This window comes from Salvelinus fontinalis, chromosome 27 (assembly GCF_029448725.1).
Source record: "Salvelinus fontinalis isolate EN_2023a chromosome 27, ASM2944872v1, whole genome shotgun sequence".
Lineage (NCBI taxonomy): Eukaryota > Metazoa > Chordata > Actinopteri > Salmoniformes > Salmonidae > Salvelinus > Salvelinus fontinalis.
The window spans coordinates 722,522-742,414 of record NC_074691.1 but is presented as its reverse complement, the minus strand read 5'-3'; the positions used below and the strand labels follow the sequence as shown (position 1 = coordinate 742,414).

The 19,893-nt window shown below is 40.6% G+C and overlaps 1 protein-coding gene across 1 annotated transcript; it reads right to left on the bottom strand.

Moving 5' to 3' along the window:
- Positions 1–599: 599 nt before the first annotated feature.
- LOC129824828 (solute carrier family 35 member F6-like) lies at positions 600–19,634 on the bottom strand. Its single transcript, XM_055884333.1, has 6 exons — positions 19,439–19,634; positions 13,500–13,572; positions 13,098–13,269; positions 7,362–7,577; positions 5,349–5,459; positions 600–4,669 (listed from the first exon to the last, which is right to left on the bottom strand). The coding sequence occupies exons 1-6, from the start codon at positions 19,513–19,515 to the stop codon at positions 4,194–4,196; spliced, it is 1,125 nt and encodes a 374-aa protein (XP_055740308.1). The 5' UTR covers positions 19,516–19,634; the 3' UTR covers positions 600–4,193.
- Between the last annotated feature and the right edge of the window lie 259 nt (positions 19,635–19,893).

Below are 19,893 nucleotides of genomic sequence, written 5' to 3'. Positions count from 1 at the left end.
TGAAAGTTTAATATTTATAGTGAAAGTTTTTAATATTTCACCGGATGTTGTCGAGGGGTTCCGCTAGCGGAACGTCTAGCCGTAACAAGTTAGTTGATTCAACGTTTCAAGTTCATGCAGACATGCCATGTGTAACCAATGTTATTTATAGTATACTTATTTTTATCAAGATATTTTCTACCTGCTAACTGCAATGTTTTTATTTGTTGGCTTTATGTAAGCTATTTTTACATAGTTGGCAATGGCAATAGAAGTTACTTTTTAAGTTTGTATCATTTTCATTTAGATAGAATTTTGATTAACCACATGACAAAGATTTTATTATAAATGAAATAAAACTTTCACAAAAATGTGCATATGAAAACCACAACTGGCACGCAGATCAGTAGAAAAGGTCAGATAAATTGGCATTCCACATGAGAAAGGTTGCCAACTCCTCGTGTAGCCTATTACCGGCAACTTCTGGAGAGTGATGGAAGAATCTGCGACAGCCAGCAGCAGTTTGGTCAGGTTATGCCTTTTTTCTTTCTGGTTATCTAGATCTGGCACCTTCTTGAGTCTTATTTCATCAAACCCCAAACTTTAAGCATCAGACAAGCTCAATGCATATAGTTGATTTTATTAAAACGTCTATATATGAAAAAATACACATTTAAAAATGTAGACCAATCGAACATACTGCTTTCGGTCGACCAAGATTTTTGTTGGTCAGGGACAGCCCTAATCCAAACTCTACCCAAATTTACCACAGGCATTATGATCGGGTTGCGAGCAGCTGCACTCCCAATTGATGATCACTTGTGTGCTGCCAGCTGAGGGCAGGATTGAAACAAACCTAACCAACCTTTATTTACATTGTGATGCAGTCACAACCACAAGTCTCACAAAACTGTTTTGGACGAGACTGACTTTACGACCGAAATTATCCTATTTACACTTTGTAGTTATTTTGACAGTAGAATAAATGTGTTTAACTTATATTGATGCCAAGTTCGTTTCGAGGGGTAGTTGCTCCTAAAAACATTTCTAGCCTGTCCATCTATTGGTAACAGGGTAGACGTGTTACTGTATGCTGGATCGCTCAGTTTTCTGCCACAAAACACCAGAAAATTGTCAAAAAGAGTAGAACCAGCGCACCTGCTTTTACTCGATGATTACTAGATGTTGAATGTTTCTTTTGAAGAAAATATATAAAAAGGAATCATTTCACCATATTGAAATGAGTTCAGTTCAGGTAACAGAGTTGACCTTAAAATGAGGGACAGATGTAAATGTCACTAATCACATGAAATAAATACATCTCCAGAAATGACTGTCAAAGCAACAAAATAACTAACACTTTAAAATGATGGAACTTAGGATACAGTATGGGATACAATCTTCCTAGAAGTGACCCTGGGTTGATGGAGGGACATGTCAAAATGCTACATTTTGGCACAATTTACTTAAAACAAAGGGACACAAAAAAAGGCATTATTTTCATGGAACGACCCTCCTATTTCATCTCTAAGTATAATACAGCACAGAACTCAAGTGCTAATAACATTTGCAATTTTTTTCTTCTCATTATTATTGATTTATAAAAACATTTAACTGGAGCCAAGTTCAATACATCCAGTCAACATTGTTCACATGGCACTTTAAAATCCCAAGCAAATGTACGTCCTAATCAAAAGGTGCAACATAAGTCTTACAAAAACCTACATAGGAATCTTGGTCCTGAGAACAGTTTCCATTCACTTACTGAGAGCTCGGTAGGCTGTTCAACTAACAAACTTAATCTATGGCTTAGCCTTAGGGGTAGCGCCAGCAATATTCACCCACGCTATCCATTGATAGAAAACTATGTACCAAGAAGCATGGGTTAGTAATAGACTTTATAACCCTTTTTTTTAAACATTTGATAATGTGTCAGTCAATGAATATTTCCAGAACAATTGCAATTGTTTGATAATAAAACAGGGGAAAACGTCACAGGTAAAATCATGCAGGAAATATTCAATCACAGATCCCAAAGCACACTTATGGTAGTGCAATGGACTTGACACTCACACACTATCAGTCATTATGCAACAAGTCTTCAGTGGGGAACATTTCAGCTAACTTTTAATTTGTGGTTTAAATTCAAAGTCCTAAAAATGTACTAAAAGTCCAATGGCTGACATAGTATTTATGTTATGTCACTAGTGACACATTAGTAAACTGTACAGTGCAACAATGAAAAACATTTGAAAAAGCATGGAACCAACAGCCCACTGGTGTCATATGCAATATATTGTCCAAGTTACTACATGTCCATGATTTCACACCAGGGGAAATCAGAAATAAGAGGTCAGTACAAATGGCGGAACACAAGCCCATCCAGGGCTGAACACAAGCCCATTTTCCCAGTTGAAAAACAGCGGTGAGAGCCACCAAACCAAATGACACTGGCCAAGACCAAAACATTGAAATTAAATCAACTCAAAAACGAGTGTATTACCATATCCCAGAATCCAATATTAGTTAAGTGTAAGAAACCACAGTAAACCCATATATACAGTGCCTTGCAAAAGTATTCATCCCCCTTGGCGTTGTCCCTATTTTGTTTTATTACAACCTGTAATTTAAATAGATTTTTATTTGGATTTCATGTAATGGACATACAAAATATTCCAAATTAGTGAAGTAAAAAATAAATAATAATAAATTCAAAAAATTATATATATTAAAAATAAATGTAAAAAAGTGGTGCATGCATATGTATTCACCCCCTTTGCTATGAAGCCCCTAAATAAGATCTGGTGCAACCAATTACCTTCAGAAGTCACATAATTAGTTAAATAAAGTCCACCTGTGTGCAATCTAAGTGTCACATGATCTCAGTGTATATATACACCTGTTCTGAAAGGCCTCAGAGTCTGCAACACCACTAAGCAAGGGGCACCACCAAGCAAGCGGCACCATGAAGACCAAGGAGCTCTTCAAACAGGTCAGGGACAAAGTTGTGGAAAGTACAGATCAGGGTTGTGTTATAAAAAAGTATCTGAAACTTTGGACATCCCACGGAGCACCATTAAATCCATTATTAAAAATGGAAAGAATATAGCACCACAACAAACCTGCCCACCAAAACTCACAGACCAGGCAAGGAGGGTATTAATCAGAGAGGCAACAAAGAGACCAAAGATAACCCTGAAGGAGCTGCAAAGCTCCACAGCGAAGATTGGAGTATCTGTCCATAGGACCACTTTAAGCCGTACACTCCACAGAACTGGGCTTTACGGAAGAGTGGCCAGAAAAAAAGCCATTGCTTAGAGAAAAAAAAACTGTTTCAGTCTTCCAGAGATTTGAGACTGGGACGGAGGTTCACCTTCCAGCAGGACAATGACCCTAAGCATACTGCTAAAGCAACACTTGAGTGGTTTAAGGGGAAACATTTAAAATGTCTTGGAATGGCCTAGTCATAGCACAGACATCAATACAATTGAGAATCTGTGGTATCACTTAAAGATTGCTGTACACCAGTGGAACCCATCCAACTTGAAGGAGCTGGAACAGTTTTACCTTGAAGAATGGGCAAAAATCCCAGTGGCTAGATTTGCCAAGCTTATAGAGACATACCCCAAAAGACTTGCTGCAAAAGGTGGCTCTACAAAGTATTGACTTTGGGGGGGTGAATAGCTATGTACGCTCAAGTTCTGTTTTTTGTCTTATTTCTTGTTTGTTTCCCAAAAAATATTTAGCATCTTCAAAGGGGTAGGCATGTTGTGTAATTCAAATGATACAACCCCTCCCCCAAATCTATTTTAATTCCAGGTTGTAAGGCAACAAAATAGGAAAAATGCCAAGGGGGGATGAATACTTTTGCAAGTCACTGTATCAATGACCACAGTAGCGCACTCTATCAAACGATGTTATGTCATGGTTAACTTTTTTGGGATTTATAAAATGCCTGCCACCACTGACACATTTAACCGATGCTGCAACAAGCCTTGAGGAGGGCTAGTCCAAGATCCTATCAATATATGTCACCTGGAATTTACAACCAGGAGTTTACAACAGTTTTAAAGATATTGTAATGTGCAGTTATCTGAGAAATGTGTTGTCTTTATGTCACACACGCATGGTGTGGAGTACGACAGGGTTATGTTATCTACATGTCATACACACACACACTTTCAGCATGTTGCGAGGTCATCATATCAGGTCAGTTAGCCCTCTTCCTGCACCCTTCCCTCGTCCAGCAATCTCGTCCTCTCCACTGGGTTGACTTCCTCCTCCTCCACGCTGGCGCAGCACAGAATCCTTGCTAGCAGGGGGCGGTGAAGCCCATTATACAGTGCCGCACCCACCAACAGCACAATGAAACCCAACACCTGTAACCCATGGAACTGCTCCCAGCCCAGAGCCAGACTGACCACCCAGATGACCACAGTGCGCAGGCTGTCCAGCACCATGCGCGTGGTGGCACTGATCTCCTTGGTGACAGAGATGCCGGCAAAGTTGAAGAAGGCGATGGACACCGTATTACCGAGCAACGCCAGGATGATCATGGGATTGTGGCTGATCTGGCAGAAGGCGTCCAGCGCGTCCTCAAGGACATGGCGGGGGTTGTTGCTGAAACTGCCCACCGGGATGTAGAAGAAGGGGACGAGGAGGAGCGAGAGGATGAAGAAGCCAAAGAACCCTGGAGAATGGAGAAGAAGGGTGGAAATTAATGGAGGCAGGGTGAATTACTAAGGGAGCGGTCGGAATGTACACAATTGTTACCTGGAGGAAAATGGAGGGTCGTGCTTTTTCAATTTCAGTTAGGGTGAGGGTGCCCTGCTCTTGCTAATATAAAGCCTTTTTTTGCTTCCTAACCAATGGCTGTGCGGTGTACAGTGGCTCTTCGCCATGTAATGCTTACAAAATTAGTTTCTGCATATCTAAGCTTCTGGTCTGTCCATTATGTTGGAATTATTATTTTGGGTATAGGAGATGGGGACTTGTTTTTTTCAGGGAGAGCCAATATATTTTACTGAATGGAGGGCCATAAAAAAAACTAATTCTCCAGAGGTCTGATTTTCTCCAGGTATCTCGCATTATAAATAATGTACAGTACGTAATGATCTACAAACATTAGCATCATCTCGAGTACGAAATGGTGACAGACATTTTTTTCTGTTGAAATTAATTAACAGAAATGGTTAAATAGGTTATTAAGTACTACCTGCACATCTGATTATTATGCTTGTTTTTCTTAAGATTGTACAGCTTTGGGAGTGAAGCTTACAAACACCATTGTTACATTCTGTATATGGAGTTATACATTAACCAAATGCACACAGCCGTCCTATGTATATAGTACGTTCACTGTACCGTACCTTCAGTGCCCACTGCCCGTAAAGGATGAACATCGTGCTTGTAGACAAACTTCTCCTCCAGAACCATCTGGACAGCAGCAATGACCTGGGCCATGATGATCAGAAGGTCACCTTAGGGTTAGAAGAGATGGGTAAGGCCTTTGCACGGCAGTTCCTCATTGGACATTTATTTTAGTAAGATGTTGCTGGTGTGGGAAAACCAGTCTCTGTAGAAGCAAAATCTAAATAATTAAAAGTCAATAGACTCCAACTCAGACGTTGGCTCTGTTTGAATACCATTCAAATGTATCCTTCCCATTTTCCTTCAGGTAATCACTGATCAGATGTGACTGGACTGGTGAAATAACTGCTCTGTTAAGCTTGCTTTCAACTATCCAATCATAAGTTAGATCCGTAATTAATTAGAGTGAGGAAGAAGGGAAAGATATATTTTAAGACAGTGGTTGGTAAACACTGTTCTAAGAGTATTCGAACAGGGCCTTACCTTTGTCACTAACTGCCCACTCATTATCCTCATAACAATGAGTATGTTTACATGCACAGTAATAATTTAAGATTAAACTGATTATGGCAGTAGGCAGAGTAGGGCTGACACCATTTAGTTGACTGGTCGATTGTTTGCTCAAGATTTGTTTTTAGTCGAGCAGCGGCAAATATATATATATATATATATATATATAAAAACGTTACGGCACACGAGACGCCTGTCTATGTGGACCAATCTATTGCGGAGGCCACGGGGATGGCACACCGGTATCACCATTAGTACATTTACCATAATTTCAAATCTACAATGTTTGTTTGGTTATGGTAATTTCTGTTAATGCATTCAATATATTATTAGTCTTACCGTTGTCATTGTAGGAGTGGACACATTGTTTGCGGAGCGCACAACCAAGGCTACACTTGTGAGGAAAAAGTTTCGGTTTATTTTATTCCATTTATGAGTTGTCAATTTATTTATTGTGTTTTGTTTGGAGCGCTCCTGTCAATCTTGAGTAAGGACACGCACCTGATTACGCATGGACCTGGGCCTAGACTACCTGGCCTGCACACAAATGTAGGCTTATAAATGTGCCCATTTGGCAATCTGATACTATTTCTGATTGTCTTAACTCACCATCACCGCGGAGTCATTTTTTCTTCGCCTCAAAAAGCAAGTCAACTAAGTCTATTTTTACATTAATTGAGAATGACAATAGTTCCTCAACGTAGCCTATTTGAAAAGACTTTCCAGCTCTCCCTTTTGATAACCACTCAGCATGAAGGGGGAAAAAAATGGTATGTTCTGATCCGGTAGAAATGTCATAAAAAAAAGTCTACCTGATTACTTCTTATATCTTGTGCAAATAGCCTACAGCTGTGTCTGTCTGTCCGAAGCAAGAAACTCTAAGGGCCCAGAATATTTCATACAATGTTGCAAGTTTGCTAGCATGAGCTTCAGACCGGACCCAAGTTAATAATACAATGTTCAAGTTCCTTACAGACAGGCCATGCATAGCCAATGTGATTTATAGGATATTTTATACCTGTGGGCTGCAATGTTTTTATTTGTTGACTTGATGTAGGCAATTTTGTACATGTATTTGATCTGCGTACAACCCACGCAAGCTTCCTTCTTTTGCAGAAGTATATTGAGTTTGGAAAAACTGGATGTATTCATCTTAGAAATAGTTTTCACATACAAACTTCATATGTCCGAACTCAGACTCAAATAGGCTTCACAAAAATAACATGTTCGCTGTGGTAGAATGTTTATTTTGATTGGTGATATTCTGCATTTATCGAAGTCCCATCAGGTAGCCTGATTTCCGATGTGTCCATGTAAACAGGATTAAGGAAATTGTTCTTCTTGCAAAGCATGTAAACGTTTAAAATCAAACTATTATATTAATCTAACTATTCACAATAATTGTATTATTGTGTGAATGTAACCATACTCATTGTGTTCTAACAGTCCTACCCTTGCTACTACAAGTATCCCCTTCCAACCCACCATTCTCCCTACCTTACCAGTGATGACCTCGCTAAGTTTGTGAGAGTCGTCCTTGTGTCCGCTCATGAAGTCAGCCAGACCCACCACTATCAGGCCCAGGATGGTGATGAGGATGCCTGTCCACTGACTGGCTACCAGGCGGCGCCCTAGGAAGGCCACCGACAGCAGGCCTGTGAAGATGACCACTGCCCCGCGCAACATCTGGAAGCTGGAGGCGCTCGTCATGTTCAGAGCTGGGGAAGAGAGTCACAGAGGGTCACAGACAGAGCTTGGTTCAAATAGGGCGGCAGGTATCCTAGCGGTTAATAGAGCTGTGCCAGTAACCGAAACATTGCTGGTTCAAATCCCTGAGCCGACTTGGTGAAAGGCACTTAACACTAATTGCTCCTGTAAGTCGCTCTGGACAAGAGTGTCTGCTAAATTACTAAAATGTAGATAGGATTTCTTGTTTCAATATGTCTGCCCGGAGTGGCAAATGGGCAGCAGTTGCACTTTGGGACTATTCAATTGGTTCAACTGGCAATTAGTTCCAGGCAAAAGAAAGCAAATACTATTTGAACCCAGGTCTGCAGGCAGTCAGCACAAACTTTCACTATGACAATCTAGAGTTCTCAGATATTGTGTTACAGTTCCTTTAAAACCTGTTGAGGACAGAGGGCGCTGTTTTCACTTCGGGGGAAAATCGTTTAAACGATTTTAAACAACCTCGTACTCAATTCTTGCTCGTACAATATGCATATTATTATTACTATTGGATAGAAAACACTCTCTAGTTTCTAAAACCGTTTGAATTATATCTGAGTAAAACTGAACTCCTTTTGCAGCAAACTTCCTGACAGGAAGTGGAAAATCTGAAATCGATGCACTGTTCTAGGGCCTGCCTATTAAAGTCCTTGATATTTATTAGTTTAGATGCACTTCATACGTCTTCCACTAGATGTCGACAGGCAGTGAGAGAAGAAATGGAGTGTGTAACTTGATCTGGGGTCGAATAATAGCTCTCGGCATGACGTGTCACCAGTTTCCTGTTTTCTGGAGAGCGCGTGAAGGGACCTGGATTTGCCTTCTGATAAGCTGTCGTTATGGACGACTAATATCTCCGGCTTTGATTTTATTTGATACATGTGACAATATCATCGTAAAGTATGTTTTTTCAATATAGTTTAATCAGATTATTGAATTTTTTTCGGGAGTTTTGCCGTGTTCCGTTCTCTGAGTTTGACGATGGAGAGATTCGCGCCACTTGGCAAGTGTGCTTGCTAAATCGAGAGGGAAAAAGGCCGTTCTAAAACCAAACAACGATTGTTCTGGACAAAGCACCCCTTGTACAACATTCTGATGGAAGATCAGCAAAAGTAGGACCCATTTTATGATGTTATTTCATATATCTGTCGTACATGTGAACTAGTAGTTTGCGGCCAGGTTTTGGGGACGCTCTCGCCATAACGTAAACTGCGTATCATAATGAAGTTATTTCTAGAATTCTAACACGGCGATTGCATTAAGAACTAGTGTATCTATCATTTCCTATACAACATGTATTTTTTGTTATGTTTATGAATAGTTATTTGGTCAGAATATGTGTGTCAGAAAAAGTGTCAGAAAAATATCCGGACGTTGTGGGAAAAAGATGCTACGTTAGCACAATGTATAACCACTGATTTCAGCTCTAAATATGCACATTTTCGAACAAAACATAAGTGTATGTATAACCTGATGTTATAAGACTGTCATCTGATGAAGCTTATCAAGGTTAGTCAAAAATTATACACTGCTCAAAAAAATAAAGGGAACACTTAAACAACACAATGTAACTCCAAGTCAATCACACTTCTGTGAAATCAAACTGTCCACTTAGGAAGCAACACTGATTGACAATAAATTTCACATGCTGTTGTGCAAATGGAATAGATAAAAGGTGGAAATTATAGGCAATTAGCAAGACACCCCCAAAAAAGGAGTGATTCTGCAGGTGGTGACCACAGACCACTTCTCAGTTCCTATGCTTCCTGGCTGATGTTTTGGTCACTTTTGAATGCTGGCGGTGCTCTCACTCTAGTGGTAGCATGAGACGGAGTCTAGAACCCACACAAGTGGCTCAGGTAGTGCAGTTCATCCAGGATGGCACATCAATGCGAGCTGTGGCAAAAAGGTTTGCTGTGTCTGTCAGCGTAGTGTCCAGAGCATGGAGGCGCTACCAGGAGACAGGCCAGTACATCAGGAGACGTGGAGGAGGCCGTAGGAGGGCAACAACCCAGCAGCAGAACCGCTACCTCCGCCTTTGTGCAAGGAGGTGCACTGCCAGAGACCTGCAAAATGACCTCCAGCAGGCCACAAATGTGCATGTGTCTGCTCAAACGGTCAGAAACAGACTCCATGAGGGTGGTATGAGGGCCCGACGTCCACAGGTGGGGGTTGTGCTTACAGCCCAACACCGTGCAGGACGTTTGGCATTTGCCAGAGAACAACAAGATTGGCAAATTCACCACTGGTGCCCTGTGCTCTTCACAGATGAAAGCAGGTTCACACTGAGCACATGAGCACATGTGACAGACATGACAGAGTCTGGAGACGCCGTGGAGAACGTTCTGCTGCCTGCAACATCCTCCAGCATGACCGGTTTGGCGATGGGTCAGTCATGGTGTGGGGTGGCATTTCTTTGTGGGGCCACACAGCCCTCCATGTGCTCGCCAGAGGTAGCCTGACTACCATTAGGTACCAAGATGAGATCCTCAGACCCCTTGTGAGACCATATGCTGACACATGCACATTTGTGGCCTGCTGGAGGTCATTTTGCAGGGCTCTGGCAGTGCACCTCCTTGCATGTGAAATTTATTGTCAATCAGTGTTGCTTCCTAAGTGGATAGTTTGATTTCACAGAAGTGTGATTGACTTGGAGTTACATTGTGTTGTTTAAGTGTTCCCTTTATTTTTTTGAGCAGTGTTATCTTGCTGGTTTATTCGCTATCGCTAACGTGCCTATTGCTATCGCTAACGTGCCTTGATGAATGAATGCGGTAGTGTGGTAGGCTATTGTAGTAAGCTAATATAATGCTATATTGTGTTTTCGCTGTAAAACACTTTTAAAAAATCGGAAATATTGGCTGGATTCACAAGATGTTTGTCTTTAACCTGTTGAGGCTAGGGGGTGCTGTTGTCACTATTTATGGAAATCGTGTAATTTTTGAAACGGCTTCCTACTAAATTCTTGATCGTACAATATGCATATTATTATTATTATTGGATAGAACACAGTCTATAGTTTCTATAGCCGTTGAAATTTTGTCTCTGAGTGGAACAGAACTCATTCTACAGCAATTTCCCTGACATGGAGTCAGATTTCACACATTTTGGCCCCTGATCTGGAGTCAGTTAAAAGGCCACTGTTATTGCTATGAGTATACAGACACTGCTTACGTCTTCCCCTGGATGCCTTTACGTGATGACGCTTTGAATGGTATCGATTGCCCAATCACAGCCACTATAAAACAAAAACACGTGTAGGTAGGAACTCTTTTCTAGGTGCGTTAGGCGCGCGGAGGACACCGACCTACTCTTTTTCCAAGCATTAGTGTAGCCAGTTATATTTCTCCGGTCATGTTTCTACTCGTTATAGGAGTTAAAAACATCATAAGGTAGTTAATTTAAACCGTTTTATAGCAATTTATATCCGTTTAGTGCGATTTTGGGACATTTATTTCTGAGACACTGTGAATCTCTGGGCACGGTTCCAGTTCATGCCGAACGCAATGGGCATTTCTACATGGCAAGAGGACAGCTTTCGACCAAAAGACGATTAGACCCAAGAAAGGATTCTTTGCCCAAGATTCTGATGGAAGAACAGCTCAAAGTAGGAACAATTTATTATGATAAATCGTGTTTCTGTCGAGAAATGTTAATCGCTTATGACGCCATCTTGCTAGACGTAGCTTCGCTTGGCGCAAACTGTATTGAAAAGTAAGGATAATTTAAAAAATGTAAATCAGCGATTGTATTAAGAATTAAATTGTCTATCAATCGCTGTCCACCCTATATTTTTTAGTCACGTTTATGAGTATTTATGTATACGACTAGATCACTGTCTAATATGGTGCACGACATTGTCTGACCAGCTGGGCAACTTTTGTCATTGTCTAACCATGATTTTGGTGGCTAAATATGCACATTTTCAAACAAACTGTATATGTATGTTGTAATGTGATGTTACAGGAGTGTCATCTGAAGAATTCTGAGAAGGTTAGTGAAAAAATTTATATATTTTGGCGATGTTTACGTTATCGCTCTCTTTGGCTAGAATCAATGCTGGGGTAATGTTTGCACATGTGCTATGCTAATATAACGATTTATTGTGTTTTCGCTGTAAGACACTTAGAAAATCTGAAATATTGTCTGTATTCACAGGATCTGTGTCTTTCGATTAGTGTATGCTGTGTATTTTTACGATATGTTTGATGATTAGTAAGTAGGTAAACACGTTGCTCTATATATTTATTCTAGTCCATTTGTGACGGTGGGTGCAATTGTAAACTATGACATCTACCTGAAATATGCAAATTTTTCTAACAAAACCTATCCTATACCATAAATATGTTATCAGACTGTCATCTGATGAGTTTTTTTCTTGGTTAGTGGCTATCAATATCTTAGTTTAGCCGAATTGGTGATAGCTACTGGTGTTGGTGGACAAATAAAAGATGGTGTCTTATGCTAATGAGTTTAGCTAATAGATTTATATCTTTACATATTGTGTCTTCCCTGTAAAACATTTGAAAAATCGGACATGTTGGCTGGATTCACACGATCTGTGTCTTTCATTAGCTTTATTGGACTTTAATGTGTGAAAGTTAAATATTTAAAAAATAATTTTTTTTTGAATTTCGCGGCTCTGCCTTTTCAGTGGAATGTGGGGGGAGGTTAATTTGCTGTACACCATCGATTTTTCAGAAATGTTTTATGATGAGTATTTAGGTATTTGACGTTGGTGTCTGTAATTACTCTGGCTGCTTCGGTTCTATTTCTGACGGTAGCTGTGATTGTAGCTGCAATGTAAAACTGATTTATACATCAAATATGCACATTTTTCGAACAAAACATAGATTTATTGTATAACATGTTATAAGACTGTCATCTGATGAAGTTGTTTCTTGGTTCGTATGGTTGGTTCTTGGTTAGTTAGGTTGGCTTTGTGCATGCTACCTGTGCTGTGAAAAATGTCTGTCCTTTTTTGTATTTGGTGGTGAGCTAACATAAATATATATGGTGTTTTCGCTGTAAAACATTTTAAAAATCAGACATGTTGACTGGATTCACAAGATGTGTATCTTTCATTTGTTGTATTGGACTTGTTAATGTGTGAAAGTTAAATATTTAAAAAAAATATGTTTTGAATTTCGCGCTCTGCCTTTTCAGTGGAATGTGGGAGGAGTTCTGCTAGCGGAACGCCAGAGCCAGACAGGTTAATAAAATGGAAGATACATCACAGGAACTTCAAGTTCAATGGAAAAACGTGTTTGTAATTGTGTCTCTGACCATAATGTTACAGATAATTTTGAATTCCTTCCAGTTTTTGAAAAATACTTTTGAAGAATAGAACTTGGAAGCCCTTTTTGATGTGAATTGTCACATTCAAATATTTTATGTAAGGTGCGAGGGAGTTAAATGGTGGCTCAAGCAACGAGCAACATGCCCAGAAACTCTGGAGCCCACTGCAATATCAAATGAAGATAAATATCCCGGATGTCGGGGTCACGTACCAACATACATGATAGAGGTAGCGGTCATGTCACAGAGGGCAGGGAAAAGGAAGAGGAGGGGGTTGAAGCTCTGGCCCGTGTTCATCTTGGGCTCTGGTCTCCGTCTATCGTGACAAAGCAGCATGTGGAAGACAGCCAGACAACTGAGCTCCCCCAGGAACATCCCTACGGCCTAGAGAGCGGAGGCAGAGGGGTAGAAGGAGAGAGAGAGGGGAAGAAGAGGGGTAGAAGGAGAGAGAGGCAGAGGGGTAGAAGGAGAGAGAGAGGGGAGGCAGGGGTGACAGACACTGAGCAAGAAAAAATAACAATGACACATTTAATCCATTCAAAATGTTGATAAAGACAAGTGATTGATTTAGGTCTTAGCTTACACACTATGTATTTTTATTTGAAAGACTGTACCTGTACAAATGGGTGGGCGAATGCGTGTTCAGGGGAGTCTTTACAACCCTTTGCGGAGAACATGTCAGCCCATCTGGGGGAGAAGAGAATGTTGATTAAGTTTGCTCAAGAATGTCACACCAGGTCTCCCGAGTGGCGCAGCGGTCTAAGGCACTGCATCGCAGTGCTTGAGGTGTCACTACAGCCCCAGGTTCGATCCCAGGCTGTATCACAGCCGACCTTGACTGGGAGACCCATGAGGCGGCGCACAATTGGCCCAGCATCGTTCGGGTTAGGGGAGGGTTTAACCGGCCGGGATTTCCTTGTCCCATCTCGCTCTAGCGACTCCTTGCGGCGGGCCGGGTGCCTGCAAGGTGACCTGGCCAGTTGGACAGTGTTTCCTCCAACACATTGGTGTGGCTGGCTTTCGGGTTATGTGAGCAATGTGTCAAGAAGCAATGTGTCAAGAAACCTTGGAAGGGTTGTGTTTCAGAGGACGCAAGGCTCTCGACCTTCACCTCTCCCGAGTCCATATGGGAGTTGCAGCGATGGAACAAGACAGTAACTATCAATGAATTTGCTGTTTGTTTTGGTTGTGTTTCAGATTAATTTCAATTGTGTACAAAATAATGTTAAATAATGTAGCGTCATTTTGGAGTCACTTTTATTGTAAATGAAAATAGGATATGTTTATAAATACTTATATATTAATGTGGATGCTCCCATGATTACGGATAGTCCTGAATGAATCGGCAATAATGATGAGTGAAAAAGCTACAGACACACAAATATCATACATACATACAGTGCATTCGGAAAGTATTCAGAACCTTTGACTTTTCCCATATTTTGTTACGTTACAAAAGTATTCTAAAATTGATTAAATTTTTTAAAATTTTTCCTCATCAATCTAAACACAATACCCCATAATGACAAAGCGAAAACAGGTTTTAATATTCTTTTTTCAAATGTATAACAAAAAATTAAAAAACTGATTTACATAGGTATTCAGACCCTTTGCTATGAGACTCGAAATTGAGCTCAGGTGGATCCTGTTTCCATTGATCATCCTTGAGATGTTTCTATAACTTGATTGGAGTCCACCTGTGGTAAATTCAATTGATTGGACATGTTTTGGAAAGGCACACACCTGTCTATATAAGATTGCACAGTTGACAGTGCATAGCAGAGCAAAAACCAAGCCATGAGGTAGAAAGAAAGAGCTCAGAGACAGGATTGGGTCATGGCACAGATCTGGGGAAGGCTACCAAAACATATCTGCAGCATTGAAGGACCCAAAGAACACAGTTGCCCTTATTCTTAAATGGAAGGAGTTTGGAACCACCAAGACTCTTCCTAGAGCTGGCCGCCTGGCCAAACTGAGCAATCGGGGGAGAAGGGCCTTGGTGAGGGAGGTGACCAAGTACCCAATGGTCACTCTGACAGAGCTCCAGAGTTCCTCTATGGAGATGGGAGAACCTTCCAGAATGACAACCATCTCTGGAGCACTCCAACAAATCAGGCCTTTATGGTAGAATGGTCAGACGGAAGCCACTCCTCAGTAAAAGGCACATGACAGCCCACTTGGAGTTTGCCTAAAGGCCTCTCAGACCATGAGAAACAAGATTCTCTGGTCTGATGAAATCAAGATTGAACTCTTTGGCCTGAATGCCAAGCGTCACGTCTGGAGGAAACCTGGCACCATCTCTACGGTGAAGCATGGTGATGGCAGCATCATGCTGTGGGGAGGTTTTTCAGCGGCAGGGACTGGGAGACTAGTCAGGATTGAGAGAAAGATGAACGGAGCGAAGTACAGAGAGATCCTTGATGAAAACTTGCTCCAGAGTGCTCAGGACCTCAGCGAAGGTTCACCTTCCAACAGGACAACGACCCTAAGCACACAGCCAAGACCTGAAAATAGCTGTGCAGCGACACTCCCCTTCCAACCTGACAGAGCTTGAGAGGATCTGCAGAGAAGTGCAGAAAATACAGGTGTGCCAAGCTTGTAGCGTCATAGCCAAGAAGACTCAAATCAGTAATTGCTGTCAAAGGTGCTTCAACAAAGTACTGAGTAAAGGGTCTGAATACTTATGTAATTATTTCTAATAAATTTGCAAAAATGTCTAAAATCCTGTTTTCGCTTTGTCATTATTGTCACCCCCTGATCTGTTTCACCTGTCCTTGTGCTTGTCTCCACCCCCTCCAGGTGTCGTTTTCTGTCTGTCTGTGCCAGTTTGTCTTGTTAGGTCAAGCCTACCAGTGTTTTGTGTCTCAGCTCCTGCTTTTTCCAGTTTCTCTTTTCTCGCCCGCCTGGTTTTGACCACTGCCTGTCCTGACTCCGAACCCGCCTGCCTGACCACTCTGCCTGACCCTGACTGCTGTCCTGTACCTCCTACTCTGGATTATTGACCCCTGCCTGCCTTGACCTGTCGTTTGCCTGCCCCTGTGGTTACAATAAACATTGTTACTTCACACAGTCTGCACTTGGGTCTTACCTTGATCCCTGATAATTATGGGGTATTGTGTGTAGATTGATGAGGAAAAAACATAATTTAATCAATTTTAGAATAGGGCTGTAATTTAAGAAAATGTGGAAAAGGTCAAGGGATCTGAATTCTTTCCGAATGCACTGTACATACAGAAATCTTGACTTTCACATTTTGTTTCGTTACAGCCTTATTCTAAAATGGATCAAATTGTTTTCCTCCCCTCATCAATCTACACAGAATACCTCAATGAAGAAGCAAAAACAGTTGTATTTTTTATAAAATAGCTATAAAAAAAATCAACTGACACAAGTATGCAGACCTTTTACTCAGTACTTTGTTGAAGCACAGGGTAGGCTGTCATTGTAAATAATAATTTGTTCTTAACTGACTTGCCTAGTTAAGTAAAAAGGTATGAAAAAAAATGGAAATAACATTTAGAAAAATTGCACTTGATATGCGTTTAAAGGCTATGGATGAGAAAGTTAACTTAACATTTCCAAACGTGTCAGTTGCATGCTGCTTTGTGATCTATTAACAGCAAGGGTTCCATTAAATAGGCTCAATATTTTTTACTGATGCATTTAGCTATATTCAATTCATACGCACAGAAGCATTCACTGTGAAAGTTGATGAGCTATATATGAATGGCCTACATGCAGCCTATGTGCAGCACTTAGCTCAATTGATCAAATCAGTTATTGCTTTCCTGTGCCAACCGGCATGGTGTCCCAGACATTCCTCTCGAAACACAGGGATGTCGATTCACATGGGACTAGCAGAGGGCCATGGAGTTCGCCAAAAAAACAGTAGGTTATTCTGTCTGTAATTGTTACTCTCCTGCCACGTAGAAATGACTGACATAGCAGATTTGGACGCGACTGAAAATACATATGTGGTGTTTTGTGCTCGTGCACATAATTACATTACCCGACCTCCCCCAGTAAAACTAATCCCATCCGAATAGGGCACAATAGGGCATATCATATCAGACAGCAAAATTGATGCAGAAGACATGACAAATAAACTTGAAACGGGGGAATGTTTACTCGTTGGTCAGGAGGTAAAGGGAAAGTCAGATGTGTGGAATACATTTGTCTTGCTGTGGAAAATACTGGAGATCAATAAAAAGGTGAGGAGCAAGCTCTAGGTGCATATTATGTGCGCCAAACAGGCGCTGTATAGATTACAATATCATTTCTCTGACCATTTGGAACAATGTAAAGACTAAATCAATTCTAAGCATACTAGAGAGTTCGTTTTTTTTAAGCCTTTATTACAGCAAAGACTAAAAACAGTCGCATTCATTTGCGAATGCAATTTCCAAAATGGAACGGTTTATTTATTGATTGAAGCAAATTATTCAAGGCTCGCTTTGTTTTATTTTAAAACTAAAATGCTTGATTGCATTTCAAATCATGAATGACTCGAATGCTGTATGATGACATTAACAAATTAATGATTGATTCAGTAGCCTATATAAGTATTGAAATATAGGCCTAAGTAAGTTACAGTATTAAGACTAAACAGGATGTGCTTTTAGGCCTAAAGCTCAGTGGTGGTTATACGAGGCTGCTATACTAAGCCTACTAATGATAATTACATTATTTATAATAATAATAATAATAACAATAAGATCAAGAAAAAGGAGCGTGTTAATAAATATAATTTTTCGGACAATTTGGAACAGCCTAATAAACAAATCATTGTGTTTTGCCAGATGTCTAGCCTGCATTTTCCGTACTTGACGCCCAAGTGCTTAGCTTTCAAATAGCTAAAAGCGAGCTAGTTGGAGAGTGTGTGTGTGTGTACTTTCGTTTGTACCACCGCATGGTAAAACAACGCACGAGTTGAAAATATTGAACGCATGCGGTACACAGAATGCACCACAGCCTAGTGCGATACTCCCAACATTGCGTTACTGACTGCTCCAACATTGCGTTACTGACTGCTCCATTGACAATGAATGACTTCCGCCGGAATGCAATGAGTTTGATGCATCGGGTGGACATGAGGCGTCAGTCTCGTCTCTGCTCTACACACACCGAACAGATTCCGACACGCTGTTTTGAGTTTTTATGCAACTTGATGAATTTATTTATTGTTATTATTAATTATTTAATTAATTAATATATATATTTTTTTATAATTATTATGTCCCCCCCACTTCTAAAAGCAAAGTTGCGCCCCTGCAGAAACTGAACATAGAGCTCACAGAAAAATGGAATTCAAATGATTTTATAGATGCTGTTTAAAAATAAAAAAATACCCAACATTTCAGTTAATCGGTCAGCACTAGCACCTATTGGCTTTTATAGTCCAATAGGCCTAACCAGTAGAGGCATGACTGGCATGTGAGTGTTCTCCTTGCTGATTCAATAGAAGGAATGTAGTAGTCACAGTGCCACACAAAGTGATGATGCCGCCTTTTCCCTCACACATCAGCAGATTGAGCTCCATATCACAAATATGCCCGATTGAGTCACTGGTTTATTAACAAAATGTAGCTCTTGATCTGAAGACATTTGACATTCACACACTGCCAAGTCTTAACACAGTTGGTCAAATCCACCTAAAGGGTCTTCGCAAATTACCCCTAAAAGAAATGTAAAAAATTCTACACAAGAAGCAACTGTTCTCAGCTCAAGATAACATTCTCCTCAGTGAAGCGCAGACAGTGAAGGGTTTGGTTTCAGGTGACTGCTCTGGTAAGAAGTCCCAAAAAGTGGATGAAACTTGATCTCTCTATTTGCTACATTGACCCATTTCACTGAGCAAGAGCAACCATGTGTAACATACAGTATCCATACTGAGGGACTTTTGCCAGACTAGACCACATCTTTGACAAAATGTTAAAAGTTGATCAGGTGTCATTTCCACATGACATAAAAAAGCAGAGTAGCAGAACTACGACCTGTAACCCCAATCCACATCCTATTTTGCATGACATCAAAATAAGTTAAACTGCTGTAATTTACAGAAGTCAATTTAGAGTCTTGTCTGTTTTGTGGCACAAAGCCAGTGATTTGCTGAGGCAACAGTGTCCTGCATTTCATGACATGACAAGACATGAATCAACAGTGACGCAAGGCGAACGTGAAAGGTTTCCTTGTGTCTGGCATTTTGTCTAATGTCTAGCAATTTCACAATTTCAAATGTAATCATACATTACATTGACACCTGTAATTAAACTTACAGAATATCATTATCAACCGTGCTTGATTGTATGAAAATGTATTTATTTACAAAGACGGTGGAAATATATACCTTTCCCAAATGAAAGATACCATGAATCGCCAATTTAGACAACTGTTGATACAAATATATTGAGGAACAACTCTGTTTACCAGGAACAGTGCAATAAACATGGAAAACAGCCCGAATCGTGATGGTCTAACACGCATTACATTAGACGTTGGCTACATTGTAAACACGGTGACATCACTGGACAACATAACTGAAGCGTTCACTTACTTTGCCGATAGCGTGTTGATAGAGCCGGTTGTGAGCATAAGACCCGCAAGAAAGAGTTGATACTTTGTCCAAGCCATGTTGGACGTGCGAGGATATAATATACAATTACTAGAAACGTTGTTTCAAACCCAGCAAGATGTTTACCAGCAACCGTGTGCACTCTATCTGCCTACAGAAATTCAATCACATGACTTTGAGTGTGTCAGCTGACTGAGTGCGCACAAGCAGTGAAAGGATGGTTTCTGGCTCGTGGGGCATTTAGTCCCTGAATGATGCCTGAAAGGCAACCCTGTCTCCTACGGAGTAGGTTACTTTTTGAAGACACGGACTGCTTCTGTAGGTGTACACAGTTTAATACAACGTAATACAAGGACATTCAAGCCCCTCCTATGTCACTACTCAACATTGACATTACGCCACATCTCCCTTTCTGAAGAACAAAGGGTATATTACCT